The sequence below is a fragment of the Zeus faber genome, assembly GCF_960531495.2.
Source record: "Zeus faber genome assembly, chromosome: 9".
Classification (NCBI taxonomy): domain Eukaryota; kingdom Metazoa; phylum Chordata; class Actinopteri; order Zeiformes; family Zeidae; genus Zeus; species Zeus faber.
The window spans coordinates 24023822-24038024 of NC_137197.1; the positions used below are offsets into that span (position 1 = coordinate 24023822).

The window sequence follows — 14203 nt, forward strand, 5'->3', positions numbered from 1 at the left end:
AACAGGGACGGGGGTCAAATTAAACATTTGGAGGGAAAATACAATTGAGCCAACAGGGGTCAGTGGAGTTGCATTAAAATTATAATTAAGATCAAGTTTGAAATGAGATCAAATGTGTGATAAAAGTAGATGATTACAGTGAAAATGAGTTTTAACTCAAGTCCCTCTGAGAAACATACAGTATGTGTTTTTGGGACATATGGGACCAGGAAATCATTCTAAAGTAGGTTTCTCAATCTCTACGTGTGCTGACTCGCAAATTTCTTGCAAATTTCCCCGTTGTGGGACTGATAAAAATAAATAGTAAACGGGATAAAACTGAATTTGACACTGGGCATGGTGGTTTAGATAAAGGGAATCCAATCTGGAATGAATAAAGTGCATCCTCACACATCCACATCATCATAGTCGTCGTCGTCGTCGTCCGAGTCCGAGTCTGAGTTCATGTCCTGGTCCCTGAGAGAGAGAGAGAGAGAGAGGGGTGGGGGGAAGTGAGACCAAGAGAAAAACAGAAGAGTAATATTGAGAGAGTAGGAGGACATAACAATACAAACACACACACACGCACGCACCCACACAGCAGAGAGCTAGAGAAGTTGAATTGACCTGTTTGGGCTTTTGCCGCTGCTGCCCTGAGAACCCTGCGACGGCCGTAACTGGTGGAAAGTCATAAAAAACGGAATAATAGCGTAAGCCTACAGATCAACGTGGAAAAAAGGGGGTTAAAAGAACAACTCTGGGCGGGAGCAAAACACAGTAACATGTGATCATTTTTCCGCTGCAAGTCATAAATTAATTTGAACCGCTGTTTGCTTTCTTTTCTCAGCCATGTTGACTTTCACTTGCTCGGTCGCTGCTGCTCTCAAGAGACGATAGTTACACAGATGCATATAACAGTTGTGCAGACAGCTTTGTTGGAGGATTTTGTCACTACCCACAATGCACTTTGGTTAAATACGACGTGAACTCACCGTTGGTACCCGTGAGTCTTTCATCACCGGCCTTCCAGTGTAAATCTCCTCCGCTGGGCACACGGGAAACAAAAATTAGCCAAAATAAAAATGTACATTTGTACTAACATTTACAGTGGAAACCTCTTACAGCGATCACGTCTTTCCAGGTCAAATTGATCACAATAAGCGGGTGATTATAATAACCGATTATTATTTTTCATTTTCTTGAGCCTGACACGGGAGGCACAGGGATTTTTTGGTTTCGTTCAACTTGGAAACGGAGGAAAATAACTACATCTAACATGAAAACACACCGTTTTTATTCGTCTCTCTTTGGAGAAACGGGAAACGGGGTCGCGGAGCCGAGATCGCTCCCTCTCCGTTACGCATCTACCCCACTGCTCTACACCTGCCTGTTTCACTAATTATCAGTGTTGAATCAATTTTAAACTTAAAATAATTCTCGGACAGGATTTAAAGTGTGTAATGACAACGTCAAATTGTTAGGAAATCCTTGGGCGGGGGGGGGGCTACAGCACTGCCCCTGCAGACGGGTTACTGCGAGGCAAAGGGTCATGGGAGCAAAGTAAAAAATATACAATTACCGTAGTTTTAATTTTTTTTTTCCAATATGTTGTCATGTATCAAAATCCCCAAAATTAACAATGTAAAAAGTCCTTGGAATATTGAATTAAGTTAGGTAGGGTTGCGGTGAGAGTGACGAGTTACAGAACGGCCAACATGGATCAAATTAAAAATATTTGAGTGGATCCTCACTGCTCATGTCAGAATGCGTCCTCTCAGCTTTGTTGTGTCTGTTGATGGAGTGGATCCTTCTCAGGGAACCAGGAACCGCCACCTGAAACAAAGAAAAAGGTAAAATCCTGCATCATCAATGCATAACTCTGCATAACTATTCTCACAACTCCCAAAGTCCAAAACCACATCCACAAAAGGCAAAACTCCACAAATCTCCTGTAAAATGAGTTTTGAAAATGTGAAAATGTGGTTTTTTGGGGTTAGAATTACACAGCACACCATCATATGAAGAGACATTTCTTAGAACCAATTGAACGCTGATGTGCTCAATGTCAAACACTATGAATGGAAAACACGAGTACCATGAGTACCACGAGTACCACGAGTACCACGAGTACCACGAGTACCAAAGCCTGATCAGGAGACTTATTCCTTTTTTCATGTTCAGTGTTATACTTACTACGTATGGACAGAAGTCTGTTGTAAAATATATTTGTATAAAGTTTTTAAACTCAAATATGAATCAAACAAACATACTGTAACAAAAATATGTTTTTATTTTCCCAAAATACTGTATACATCCCAACAAACACAAGGTTAGATGTGTAAAGTGTTCCTAATACAGAACAAATAGTAGAACAATGTACTGTTAACAGTAATGATTGAGTACTGTGTTTATGTGCAGTACTACAATACTGTGAACCTGCTGTGAACCTGCTCATGTTTGGTTGCACTCTCTGCCTCGCCTCCCTCATTGTTGGACCATGGTCGAGCACACGGTCGACCGCGGTGAGGTTTCATCAGAGATCGTGGCTCTCCTCCGTGTTGCTCTTCCTCCTCCTCCCCGCCCTCCTCCTCTCTCTCTCGCTCCCCTGGCTGTGCCTCTCTCTCCTCTGTTGGCGTCCATTGCTCCAAAACAGAAGCGCTGGCCTGTGGCCCTTTTGTTACAGTAAAGCTCTGATCGCTCACTGAACAATTGTGCAACATGTGCAGAGTCAGTGTGGACGGTGGGAAATGTAAGCCTTGCATTTGGAATGGCAGCGTGTACTGTGAGAGCACAAGAGATTTTATTCACGGAGATCGCGCCAAATGTGGAGAACGTGTGCGTCGCGTTCTGAAAAGCATGCGGTGCAGAACTGCAATGTGAGCGTGAAGCAGGAAATGTGCTTGCGTTTACGGAGAATTTGTTTGGGGGATCGATGCATGAGTTCCAGGTTGTGGTCGTTGTGTCTTAAGTACCGGCGTTGGCGCGTAAACAACTGAGGGAAAACTGTAGAACCCGCAGAACCGTGGATTTACAGCAAAAAACGTAGAATATCCACACAGGCTCTTAATGCTGCGTCTTTGTACCTCCATGTCGTCCTCCTCCGAGGAAAGGCAGGTCTTCAGCTTCTCTGGGTGCTGCAGCTTCTCCAGCAGATCCAGGATCAGCTCCTGCCTCAGGCCCTGCTGGCTCACGAACACGTTCTGCGGGAAGAGGGGCGACGGGAGGAGAAAAAGGAGGGGCTTTCAGAAGCGGAGGGGGTACACGGTGGGTCTCCCGCGGGAGCGTACGTTAGAGCGCCACCTACCGCCAGCATCTTGTGGGCGCTGGGTCTCTTCTTGGGGTTCCTCACTAGCATGGCCTTCACAAAGTTGTAGAACGTAGACGACCTGCGGAAAAAAGGAGCCGGTGGAGAAAGAAAGATGGAGGTTCTGTTCCTTCATACGTGCAAAACTACGCGTAATGACGAGGTACCAAGGCTCGTGAGAATTTTGTGAACTCGTGAGAATTTTGCCGCCGTAATGCATGTTGCGTAATATGACCTTTTGTTTGCTCACCATCTGGATTTGTCCTTTAGTTTAGGAGGCTGGTAGCCGCTCTTCGACATGAGGAACAGAACCCTGTGGTGAAGATAAAGGACAGTGTGGGTATAAGTGTATGCGCATTGTGCAAATGATAAAATGTGTGTGTACGTGTGTGTGTGTGTGTGTGTGTGTGTGTGTGGGTGTGTGTGGGCAAGCGAGCGAGCGAGCGAGCGTGTCTACTGTCCACATGCAAACCCAGCCGTAGGGCTTGTGTGGCGTCGATGACTTTAAACGCGTCTGCACGCCTGCACATTTGAGTGGAAAGATTTGTAGTGCGTGTGCATTGAGTTTGGGGCGTCTGGTTTCCAACGTGTGTAGAACTTATTTACTTTGCTGCTGACCTCCATGCAAAATGTTTCCTTTCCGACATAGAATATCTCAGGATCTTAGAATATGGCACGTTATAGCCACCAAACTTACATGTGGAGTCGCACGGTAACAGAACCCAATTCAATTCAGCGGCTTTACTGTCCCTAAGAGTACCTTTTTAGTGCAGAAAAGGTAAAGAATTACATAAACGAAGCACAAATAAATGACAAAAATGACAAACAAACAAAGCAAAAAAATTAAAGTGCCAATCTCAAAGATTTTCATTGAAATAAATGTCTAATAATATACATATCTATCGCCGAATGGTGTAACGCAAAGGTGACAAAGCCTACGGCCCACGGATGAAAACCGTTGAATTTGTATTTTTTCGGTATTCTGAGTATTAAGAACCGGGTGTCTGTGGTGACTTTCCCACGATGCATTTAAATTCATGCATTCATGTACAGTGGCGACCTCGAATTGTTGTGGAGGTGCGGCCCAGGTGCAAACTATCATCTGACTGACATCACACAGGCAACACTGTTTGGATCCCCGGGAAGTGAGGTCCAAAAACACACCTGCAATTACCGCTTTTCGCCATAGGTGCCGCCAAAAACAACAACACCTAAATATTTGACATTGCCACTTTAATTATGGGAATTAATGTGTTTTAATTATGTTGAGGTTCAGTTAATTTGATCGCTATCACACGCAGAGAAAGAAAACGTCAACAACTTTCTATTGCCGGACAAGCGTTGCTTTGGGAATTTCGGTGACAATTTCTGCGTGTGTTCTTCATGCATCTCATTGTGTGATATGATACAGGTAACGTAGTGTTGTCACGCGTGTTTGCGTTTCTGCGCATTTGGATAACGACGCGTCTTGCTGCGTACGGACCGCAGAGGGTGGACGTCAAACAGGGGCGGCTGCAGCTCGGCCAGCTCTATGGCTGTGATGCCCACGGACCAGACGTCGCACAGCTCGTTGTAGCCGCCTTTTATCTCCACGGCGGCCACCTCTGGCGCCATCCTGCGGGCGAGAGGGGAACAGCAGCCAAGGTCACCCAGGTCAACTCTCCACAGCTACCACTTATTTATTTTTCAATATTTATTCAAACTCAAGTTTGTATCTTGTATATGGCATTTGGGGCAAACATTAACTTATCAAACATCATTACCCCACTGCTTGTCTTGTTTGTTTGTTTTTTGTTGTTGTTTTCAACAATTTGGGCTATTGGTTAAGCTCTTGGCTGAAAGAGACCTGTAACAGGGAAACATTGATCCGAAATGTTGTTAATACATAGCCAATTGGAAATTTTGTTCAGATTTGTTTCAGCCTAGTTTCAACATAACAAATAACAACATAAGTACGTCGGTACGTTAAAGTATCCCCACGATACAGTATAACCAAAACGATTTATCCTCACACATTCAGCGGGAGGTAATTACAGCTCCTGTTCTGTAAACGCCTCCGTTTTGATCTCACCAATATGGCGTCCCAATGAAGGACATCCTCTTGGCCAGAGTGGCTGTGATCTGCGCCGAGACCCCGAAGTCAGCTGCACGAGAGAGGACAGAAAAGAGACAGATTCAGGTTCCACGTTCCCGGAGCCTCTCGGCCGATCCGAGTCGTAGAGCGAAGCCTGGACAGGTTGTCCGTGCACCCACCGAGCTTTACCTCTCCCTGGACGGTGAGGAGGATGTTGGCACCCTGGGCAATGAGGAGAGGAAGAGAAGCGCATGAATCTGACTGTGGTTCAGCCAAATAGAACATTATTGAATTGAATTGAATTGAATCTCCCACGGATAACAAGCCAATGAGGTCCACTGCGTGACAACGAGATGCACGACAAACAAGACGAATGCACTTTACACCGATACAAAGAATCGCTCCGATGTCTTTGAATGGGGCACAGCGCGCCAATAAGAGAAACGCAGCATTCCATACTCATGAACCCCACAAGGACACAGAAAGCCCCTCTGACCTTGATGTCTCTGTGGATCTTCTTCTGCCCGTGCAGGTAGTGCAGGCCCTGCTCAGACGTTCAACACAATCACAACATCATCTCCATAAGTCTTGAGCACCGCACTGTAGACGAACAGGCGCAGACACACCCAGTCGCATCCTTACCTGAAGCATCTCTCGGCAGATGAAGGCAATCTGGAGCTCGGTCAGAGGACCGGTCACTGGCGGAGAGGGAGAGAGGGAGTGGGAGAGAGAGAGAGAAAGAGAGAGAGAGAGAGAGAGAAATAGAGAGAGGTAGAGAGAGAGAGAGAGAGAAGATCAGTGATTCTTTATTCCTCATTATTTCAGAAATGATCAAATAGTTTGGCGGTCGTCGTCTGCTTTGGGTGAACTTCCTTGGCGTGATGCTTCCGAGCCTCGGCGATGCTTTGGATCGATTATGCGGCAGAACCTCTCAAAGTTACAATGATAAGGCGAGAATAGAATAGAATAGAATGGAACGTCTACACACACACGCACACACACACACACACACACACACACACACTAACCTTGGTAGATGTCCTGCAGGGAGCCTCCTCCACAGAACTCCATGCAGATCCACAGCGTGTTGGACCTGCGGACACGGGAGGCGCACGGCGTCAGACGAGGTTGGCTACGATTTATCGTCTGAAACTGGTAGTTATAAAGTTAGAAAAAACAGAGAGAGGGCGAGAGAGAGAGAGAGAGAGAGAGAGAGGGAGGGAGACACCGCTCACCGTATGTAACTGCCGTGATATGCTACGATGTTTCTGTGTTTGCAGCTCTTCACAAAGACAATCTCCTGCTGGATGATCGAAAAGTCATCCTCTGAGAGAGAGAGAGAGAGGGAGAGAGAGAGAGAGAGAGAGGGAGAGAGAGAGAGGGGTTATTACTAACTATTCCCTTCCCCTGAAAAGTATCACCTCACATCCAGGGACTTTTTTTGGGGACCAGGAACTATCCAAGAGGAACCAGTTCCGGAACCAAACTGGAAAAAGAAAAGTCTAATGTCCTGAAACGGATGCTTGGGTGGAAAAGCTCCTCGACGGTGACAGAAGTGAATGGGACGTCGTGGATCCTCACCTGGTTCCATCTTGATGATCTTGATGGCCGTCAACTCTCCATTCTGCTTGTTCCGAGCCTAGAAAGAGCAAAAACGCACACACACGCACACACACACACACACACACGAGTTTAATCTTGCATTACTCCTTTCTCTTGAACTTTTTCTAATGTGCTTAATAATTTGATTTTGAGTAAAAATATTTTTGCAAATGCCTTTTTTGTAAATATCTTGTATACGTCACCTACTGTCACTTTATTACATTGAGAGTCACTCAAATGACAGCTCCTCTTTTTGTTAAATTACTATTTTTCGTTTCATGCCAGATAGATACCATCCTACACCACCTTCGGTGTTCACTTTATGACTTTTACTTTTATTACTTATATTATTAATCTATTATTGGTTGTCTGCCAAAACTAAAGAATTACATATAAAATGTCCACATCAGCCACAAGAATAAGAAAATAACATTGATGTACATTGATTATTTGGATTATTTAGAATTCTCTCACGTTCTCATGTGGCTGTTTTTCTTTCACACCATGATACTGAACAAAACACTTTGACACCATTTTCATGTGCTCTCACTACAGTGCACACACACACAGACACACACACACACACACACGCACACACACGCACACACACACACACACACACACACACACACACACACACATGCACTGACCTTTAGAAGTGTGATAGCAGAAGATGGTGTTACAGAATTGATGTGTTGCGTCATGCTCAGGGGCTGATAAGCATGGTTCAATAATTAAAACAGGACACGATTTCAGAGCTGCACTCAACTATTTCAATAACTGAAAAAATGCCAAGATAAGATAAGATAAGAACTAACCAGCTCAAATGAGGCCCAGGTAATCACTATTACATCACTATTACAAATTTCACTCGAGAGGTGCATGATCAAGGGAGTTTTTTTTGCCTGTTTTTCTGCCTGCACGAAGTTGAGCAAAAATGTTGAAACTAATCGCCGGATAATTAACTACCTAATATCTTTCCCATAAAATACTATTTAAAAATTAAAATTTCCTGATACGCTGTAGGAGGCATCCAACATAAATCGACAAAAATTGATTGTGCTTAAATGCAGTCCGATGGAGTACGTTTCTCGTGAAGCGGCCCGTGTGGTTGTAGTTACGAACAGTTAGAAATGATTGGAACCAACATTAGATTGAAAAATAGAAAATGTATCCTCATCCTTAAATGTCCAGTTCCATGGTCCCTGTGAAGGGTTTACCAACGCTAACAGCAAGGCGAGGTAATTACTCTAATTCGAGTGTAGGCCTGTGTGATGATAAAATAATACAATTATCTGATGATGACACTGTCATTATTATCCAAACAGCGTGCTTGTTGAGTTATATGTAGGATGCAATATTACAAATCTATTCTCAGCTCTGCATTGGTCAGGGTGTAGCAGGGGGCGGAGCTGTGAGTAAATAATAACAGTTCTACCGGCATTGGAAATTCCATACAGTCGTAGGTGCAGCTGAGACGATAAACGTATGTGTGTGTGTGTGTGTGTGTGTGTGTGTGGGGGGGGGGTTGTGTGGTTGGGCAATCCGAGAGGTCAATGAAAGGAAAGACCATCACCCAACCACTCGAAAAAAAAACAGATTCACACACTGGACGGAAAGTAAATGTAGAACAGCTGTGGTTTCCACGGTGACGGTTTTGGTCAGTTGCACTTTTACTCCGTACACACGTGACGCTGAGCACACGCGCAGACACATTTCCTGGTGACGCCAATGAATGCATGAGGAGACGACAAACGTTTGTTGTTCTTCATGAAAAGGACAGAGTTCAGGAAGACGGTGCAGCCACAGTAGGGGGGTCTTTAGAAGCCACAACATGAGGGGTGTGGTTTTTGTGTTTGCTTACTTGATTTGGCAATTGACAAAATACCCGATGCATAAAATAGACACATTTAAAGGTCAAAAGATGAATCCACTGACTGTTGGCGGTCGGAATTTTAAACATTCAAATACAAATGTCCATCTCTACACTCAATAAACTGAAATGAATCAGCGTCTTTTTTTCTGATACCACTGTAATAAACACACCAGGGTGGTTTTCTTTCGGTCGTCTTGTCTATCTCGCGCCTCCGCCACCTGCATCCGCGGTCGAGACGAGAGCATAAAACACCGCGTCACGCTGCAACCCAGACAGACCAGGCTCTGGACAACCTTTGAGAGAGGTGCGAAGTATGAATTGGGTCGGAGGTCACCTTTTTCAGAAACATGTGTGTGTGTTTTTTTTCGGCGTTAGGCGACCTCTGTCTTAAAGAGAAGATGTGGCAACCCTGGGAGGGAGATGAACGTGTTTCCAATTTTAGACGGGGCTCGAATAAGGACGTGAGGCTTTTGTCTCGCGGGACGTGCGGAGTGGGAGCTGGCTGGCCTTGTTTGATGGAACACACAGACCGCCGCGCCGCCCTCCGTGCGGGGGCCCGACTCGCTCTCGCTCTTTTTCGGTTGCGTTCAGGTGCGAAGCGCAGACATTTCTGAGCCTAGGTCAGTGACCCCCCCCCAGCCCCAGGTGTCGGTTCACACCGTGATTTTAAAAGTGGAGGGGCAAATTCAGAAAGGATTTCATGAGGACTTCATCCTTTTCAACCACTCAGTGGTCCAGTCATAGGCGTAGTTTTCGGGGGAGATACGTCCCCCTCAATATTTAGAACGCGTGCATTTGTCACCTCCAATAAAAAAAAAATTGAAAGAAGCATAAATAAGGACACAAATTGATGCAGAAAATGCACAAATTGGTGAATAAAAATTCACCACAATGCAAAAAATTCACCACAATGCAGGAAATGAAGTATTTGAGGCTCACAATTTCCTGGTGGGGGGGGGCCCTCCGGGGGGCCCTCCCCAATCCCAATGTTAAAACAAAATCGACACCACTGGGTCCAATCAGTGTTGTTGTGTTAACACCAGAACCTGGTCGCTCTCAAAAAGGAGGCAAAACACACAAAAAAAAAACCCAAAAAACAAAAAGGAGTCATTAAATGACAGCATCACGCAGTGGCAATTATTAGTCAAAAAATATGTTTCCAGAATGTAATGATGTGGCAGTGAACGGTGTCAGCCGGCATCGACTCCCGCTCCTTCTGCCTCCCACAGGCAACATGAGATGTTTACTGTGAGCTTAGCGTAGTTGTCCTTCCACATTCCCCAGGACCTCAGAATGTCTTGCTCACCAAACCTGCTTCAGCACTTCGACGTGGACTGTCTTCCTCCAACTATTCCCAGTTCTCCGACATTAAACGGATTTACACAAGTGTATATGTGTTTCTACCAGGTTCGCCCTCGTCTTCGAGTCGTCGCTTTCCTTTCTCTAAAGTTTGCCTTTTTCTCGTCGCTTGTTTTTTTTTTTTTGGTCATTTTTTTATCTCGGTCATTTGAGGTCGCGCCGATATATTTTTCATCCATTCTTTATGCAATTATCGCAGAAATGAATAATATATAATAATATATACATTGATAATGATAATGAATCTGGATTTTTTCACAATATATATTGTGTATCGCAGAGCCGCTCGCTACTGTGGGAAATAAATTGGGATATTATGGTGACCGTGGCACTGGATTGGGTGCAGTCGGACTGGGAATCAGCACTCATATATCAGATTAACACACGTTCTTATAACCGCACACACACACACGCCCACACCTACACACATTATCTCGAGACTCAACCTGCAGATGTGGCAGTTTTAACCCACAGTAGGGGGAGAAAAATAGAGCTGTGTGTGTGTGTGTGTGTGTGTGTGTGTGTGTGTGTGTGTGTGTGTGTGTGTGTGTGTGTGTGTGTGTGTGTGTGTGTGTGTGTGTGTGTGTGTGTGTGTGTGTGTGTGTGTGTGTGTGTGTGTGTGTGTGTGTGTGTGTGCGCGCGTGTCTGTGTGTGTATGAAAAGTACATGCAAATCTCTCAGTGTGAAAACGGTCTACTCACCACCTTGTTTCAGAGGAAGTGCAGCTTCACAGGCGACATGCATCGACGACGAACCGAAACCCGAAACACTGCACTCACACACACACACACACACACACACACACTACTGCACAACTAGCATGCTGCACGGGCATAGCATATCTTTACCATGAACAATTAATAATTAAAGCCAATGATAACTTTCTTTATTTCTTTATTACCTTGTTGGAAGCCACATCTATCTATCTATCTATCTATCTATCTATCTATCTATCTATCTATCTATCTGTCTGTCTGTCTGTCTGTCTATCTATATTTTTGTCATTTCTATATCTATAGTTTTTAGGATATTTGGACCAATCTGCGTCTACTGAACACTATTTACATCCTGGAACTGTGAACCCCCAATTCAGAGTCCCTTCTTAAGGTTTCCTCCTTATTTCCACCTTCTGGTTTAATTTTTCTTTTCCATTTCTTGTCTAATTATGCTGTTAATAATGTGAAGCCTGTTATCGACCTCTGTGTGATATAAGGCTTTAAAAAATGAACTTCTCTGAGGACTGGATCAGTTTTTCAGCCCAGGGGATCTGTGCTTCCCTTTTGTCCTGTTTTTATCTAGAGAATAGTTCCGTGGTGTTATGTTAAGTTCCTCACAGTTACATGGATTTGATATGAATATATTTTTTAAGTTAAACTGCAACCATATTCATTACCACACAATGACAAGTCCGGACCCACTGGCATCTAACAACAGAACTTTTATAACAAGCCGTGCCGGAGAGAATCATGCAACTCTTATGACTTGCGAGCTGCCTGAATTCGGTTGAAGTGCAGTTTAATTCTATTTGTCAAAATTTAATTATACAGGCCTATTGAATTGGTAACATCTGCGGTACTTTCAGTTCTTCTAAAAAAAACCACTTCCTTTAACAGGCATGTGGCAAAATCAACTGTTCTGCACCATAAGAATACACATGGAGCTGTTATTAAAACAATGAATTACTGTAACTGAAGTGAAGTGAATTAACGGGAGAGTGAAATAAATGTAGAGACGCCTGGCGAACTTTGTCGATTTGTCAAGAGAACAAAATGACATTCAATATGAGTGATACTCGTTGCGCCAAAAAACAGAACCGTTCCGCAAGCAAGGGTGGGAGCAGTGCTGGGCCATGGTTGACTGGTGACCAGATGCTGGTATCTGGTATCTGAGAGCGGTGGAAAATAACGAATGGGCTTATAATAAAAATCGAAGAATGAAAGAGCCTTTTATACTGTCGGTGCTACTTCTGTGCTCGAGTTTCCTCAACGGAGAAACGTGACTCACCTATGATAAACTGAATTGTCGAGCCACGTTGAATTGTCTGTGGAAGCCTAAATGTACCGATTGCACCGCCGGGTATTAGTGAATAAAACAGCTTTTACACTCAGATCAAGACCTAAACCCCCAAAGACCACATCGATGTGGTTAAGGTTGTCATTTTGTGAAGAGAAGGCGTTGTTCTGACCTTGAAGACTTCTCCATAGGTTCCTCCCCCCACGCGCAGCAGGACCTCAAAGTCATCCTCGGGGTTCCTGGTGGAGATGTCCAGTCCTGTCCGGTGCTGGAGGTCCATCCTGAGAGCGGTCACACGGGCATGTCACACACACACACACACACACACACACACCCCCTCGCGCACACACACACACGCACACACACGCACACACACACACACACACACACACACACACACCAGTACCAACACTCTTCAACACGGCCTTTGTACAGTATGTACAAGGCCACAGGACAGTCTCTCTCCACACACTCGCTCTCGCAGTCGCTCTCTGCTCAGTCACTAAGAGGAAGAAGAATCTCTTTCTCTTTTGTTTGATGTCTAACCTGATCTGTGGCTCCCACACCTCCCTCCGCCTTCCTCCGCCCCTCACACAACCTCCTCTGTCCTCAACGTGAGATACAAGCAGTAGCCAGAGGTGGTTTTCTTTGGATTTGTGATGAAGTTGACAAATATTTTTAGGCCATTTTATATGGGGGTGGGGGGCAGTGTGTCACATCATTTTATAAGTTTTTGGGGCTTTCCACTCGGCTCAGTGTGTGTGTGTGTGTGTGTGTGTGTGTGTGTGTGTGTGTGTGTGTGTGTGTGTGTGCGCGCGTGTGTTATTGACATAAGCAAGGCGTGGTCGGAGGTAATACTTGGTAGTAAGGCAGTAGTAATAGTCACTTTAAATTACAAAGTTACGTAATTTTGTGATTCTTGAATAAAAAAACACCTAATGACCAGCCCTGAAGCTTCATTTGACAAAGTGGTAGCGGATGCACCCTTTGAAATCTTGATCCGTGGATGTTTACTTTTAAAAACTTCAGACTTATCTGATCGATCTTACTGCACAGTCCCGGGGGAGGAAGGGTGCGACCAAGCCTTTGAAAGGAAGAACCCCAAATACCAGGACCTTTTGCATGACTGCAGAGAGAAAGGATGGCAGGCATGGCTGTTCCCAGTCGAGGCTGGCTGCAGAGGATTCCCTGCCAAGCCAGTATGGAGGATGCTCACAGCCATTGGAGCCAGTGCTGGTTATGGAACAGTAGAGAGGAGTCAAGCTGGAAGCCAGGAGGGGGAGATGTGCAGTATTTTGGCCACCACTGCTGACCTGCCAACGGGAGGGTTTTACGGTTCAGGGTTGACAACATCCAATGAATGCTGGACACCTTCTGACGACATCAACTCCTCTTTGCCAAGGCTACATTCCCCAAAGGTGTATGAAGGGGAAGCATTTTTTTTAGAAGTAATTATTCTCATGAATCGCTGGGCAGGCAGTGACTTCCAGGAAAGTCTGGATGGCAACCAAGGAAGTTTGGTGACTCTGGAAAGACGGATGATCTCCAGGAAAGACTGACACGGGTGTATGAGGCCAGCAACCTTATACACAGCAATCCAAAGACGGCACCAACCAAGCTATGGAAAGTAATAAATTGGATGTAAAAGTATCACTGGAAAAAGACCTGTAAGAACACAAAAGAGCTTAAAATACCACCAAGCCAGGACCAAGTGTGGAAAAGAGTGGTCACAGAAGCAGCGTACGGCAGTAGCACCTGGTGAGATGCAGGAGAACTCCAGGAAGGAAGCTCCCCACAGCACTGGAGATCTCTCAGTACATGTGTCACCTCAAGCCCTCAGGAGGGACCCACCCGATACCACCCCGGAGAGCCAGGCCCATCCTGCTAGAGAACGAATCAAATTATCCAAGATGAGAGACACCAAGGAATGGCACCAACTCGACCAAGACCTCAGCAAAATGTTAGAAGCCCCACAAGCAGGGGCAGCTGAGTGAAA

The 14203-nt window shown here is 45.0% G+C and overlaps 1 protein-coding gene across 1 annotated transcript in view; it reads right to left on the reverse strand.

Annotated features, from left to right (window-relative positions):
• Window positions 1–12494, reverse strand: part of map4k1 (mitogen-activated protein kinase kinase kinase kinase 1) — an 18982-nt gene extending 6488 nt beyond the window's left edge. The window contains exons 1-16 of the mRNA XM_080006285.1: window positions 12380–12494; window positions 6939–6996; window positions 6593–6683; window positions 6386–6450; window positions 6000–6055; window positions 5854–5901; window positions 5537–5579; window positions 5355–5427; window positions 4767–4898; window positions 3534–3596; window positions 3284–3365; window positions 3063–3179; window positions 1731–1812; window positions 972–1024; window positions 607–656; window positions 391–456 (exon numbers count right to left, since the gene is read on the reverse strand). Of these exons, the coding sequence (XP_079862411.1) occupies window positions 391–456; window positions 607–656; window positions 972–1024; window positions 1731–1812; window positions 3063–3179; window positions 3284–3365; window positions 3534–3596; window positions 4767–4898; window positions 5355–5427; window positions 5537–5579; window positions 5854–5901; window positions 6000–6055; window positions 6386–6450; window positions 6593–6683; window positions 6939–6996; window positions 12380–12487 (1187 nt within the window). The 5' untranslated portion in view covers window positions 12488–12494. The remainder of the gene's footprint in view (window positions 1–390; window positions 457–606; window positions 657–971; window positions 1025–1730; window positions 1813–3062; window positions 3180–3283; window positions 3366–3533; window positions 3597–4766; window positions 4899–5354; window positions 5428–5536; window positions 5580–5853; window positions 5902–5999; window positions 6056–6385; window positions 6451–6592; window positions 6684–6938; window positions 6997–12379) is intronic.
• Window positions 12495–14203: the final 1709 nt, after the last annotated feature.